This window comes from Phaethon lepturus, unplaced genomic scaffold (assembly GCF_000687285.1).
Source record: "Phaethon lepturus isolate BGI_N335 unplaced genomic scaffold, ASM68728v1 scaffold31246, whole genome shotgun sequence".
NCBI lineage: Eukaryota > Metazoa > Chordata > Aves > Phaethontiformes > Phaethontidae > Phaethon > Phaethon lepturus.
Window position 1 is genome coordinate 1,496 of NW_010547375.1, and position 592 is coordinate 2,087.

General features: G+C 57.4%; 1 protein-coding gene across 1 annotated transcript in view; it reads left to right on the forward strand.

Moving 5' to 3' along the window:
• Positions 1-592, forward strand: part of LOC104622757 (talin-1-like) — a gene marked incomplete at its 5' end in the record, with an annotated part of 3,084 nt that overhangs the window by 721 nt on the left and 1,771 nt on the right. Inside the window, 3 exon segments of the mRNA XM_010289633.1 lie at positions 25-86; positions 220-282; positions 538-585. Coding sequence (XP_010287935.1) covers positions 25-86; positions 220-282; positions 538-585 — 173 coding nt within the window.

Below are 592 nucleotides of genomic sequence, written 5' to 3' on the forward strand. Positions count from 1 at the left end.
AGGCGCCAAAGCCCTTTGCTGCAGCCACAAGTGCCCTGGTGAATACAGCCTCAGTGGCCCAGCAAGAATTAGTGGCTCAAGGAAAGGTAAGGCTGGAAGGGGGAAAGAAAATCTAGGGTTGTGGTGGGCTCTCCCTTCTCCTGGGGCTGCTTGCAGCACTTGGGCCCTGGGGCAAGGGGTATGTGGGGCAGTGAGCTTCACTCCTCTCCTGCCTCACAGGTGGGTGCCATCCCTGCCAATGCAGTGGATGATGGACAGTGGTCCCAGGGACTCATTTCAGCTGTGAGTATCAAGGTATACCCATGGGATGGAGGGGGACCATCCTCTTGTCTCCTGCTGCAAAGATGAGGATACTCTGCCTTTGCACTTCTCTATGGAAGAAGCAGCCTCGCTTCTTGTTCCCTCTCCCACCAGCTGAGACATGGCGTGGAAGCTGGTCATCCCTATCCCATGTCCCACAACCTCTTTGGGGCTGGTCCGGGCATATCCTCTCTGGGGGAGGCTCCAGCATCCCCCCAACAGCCTCTCTCACTGCAGGCATGCATGGTGGCTGCTGCCACCAACAACCTGTGTGAAGCTGCCAATGCAGGTG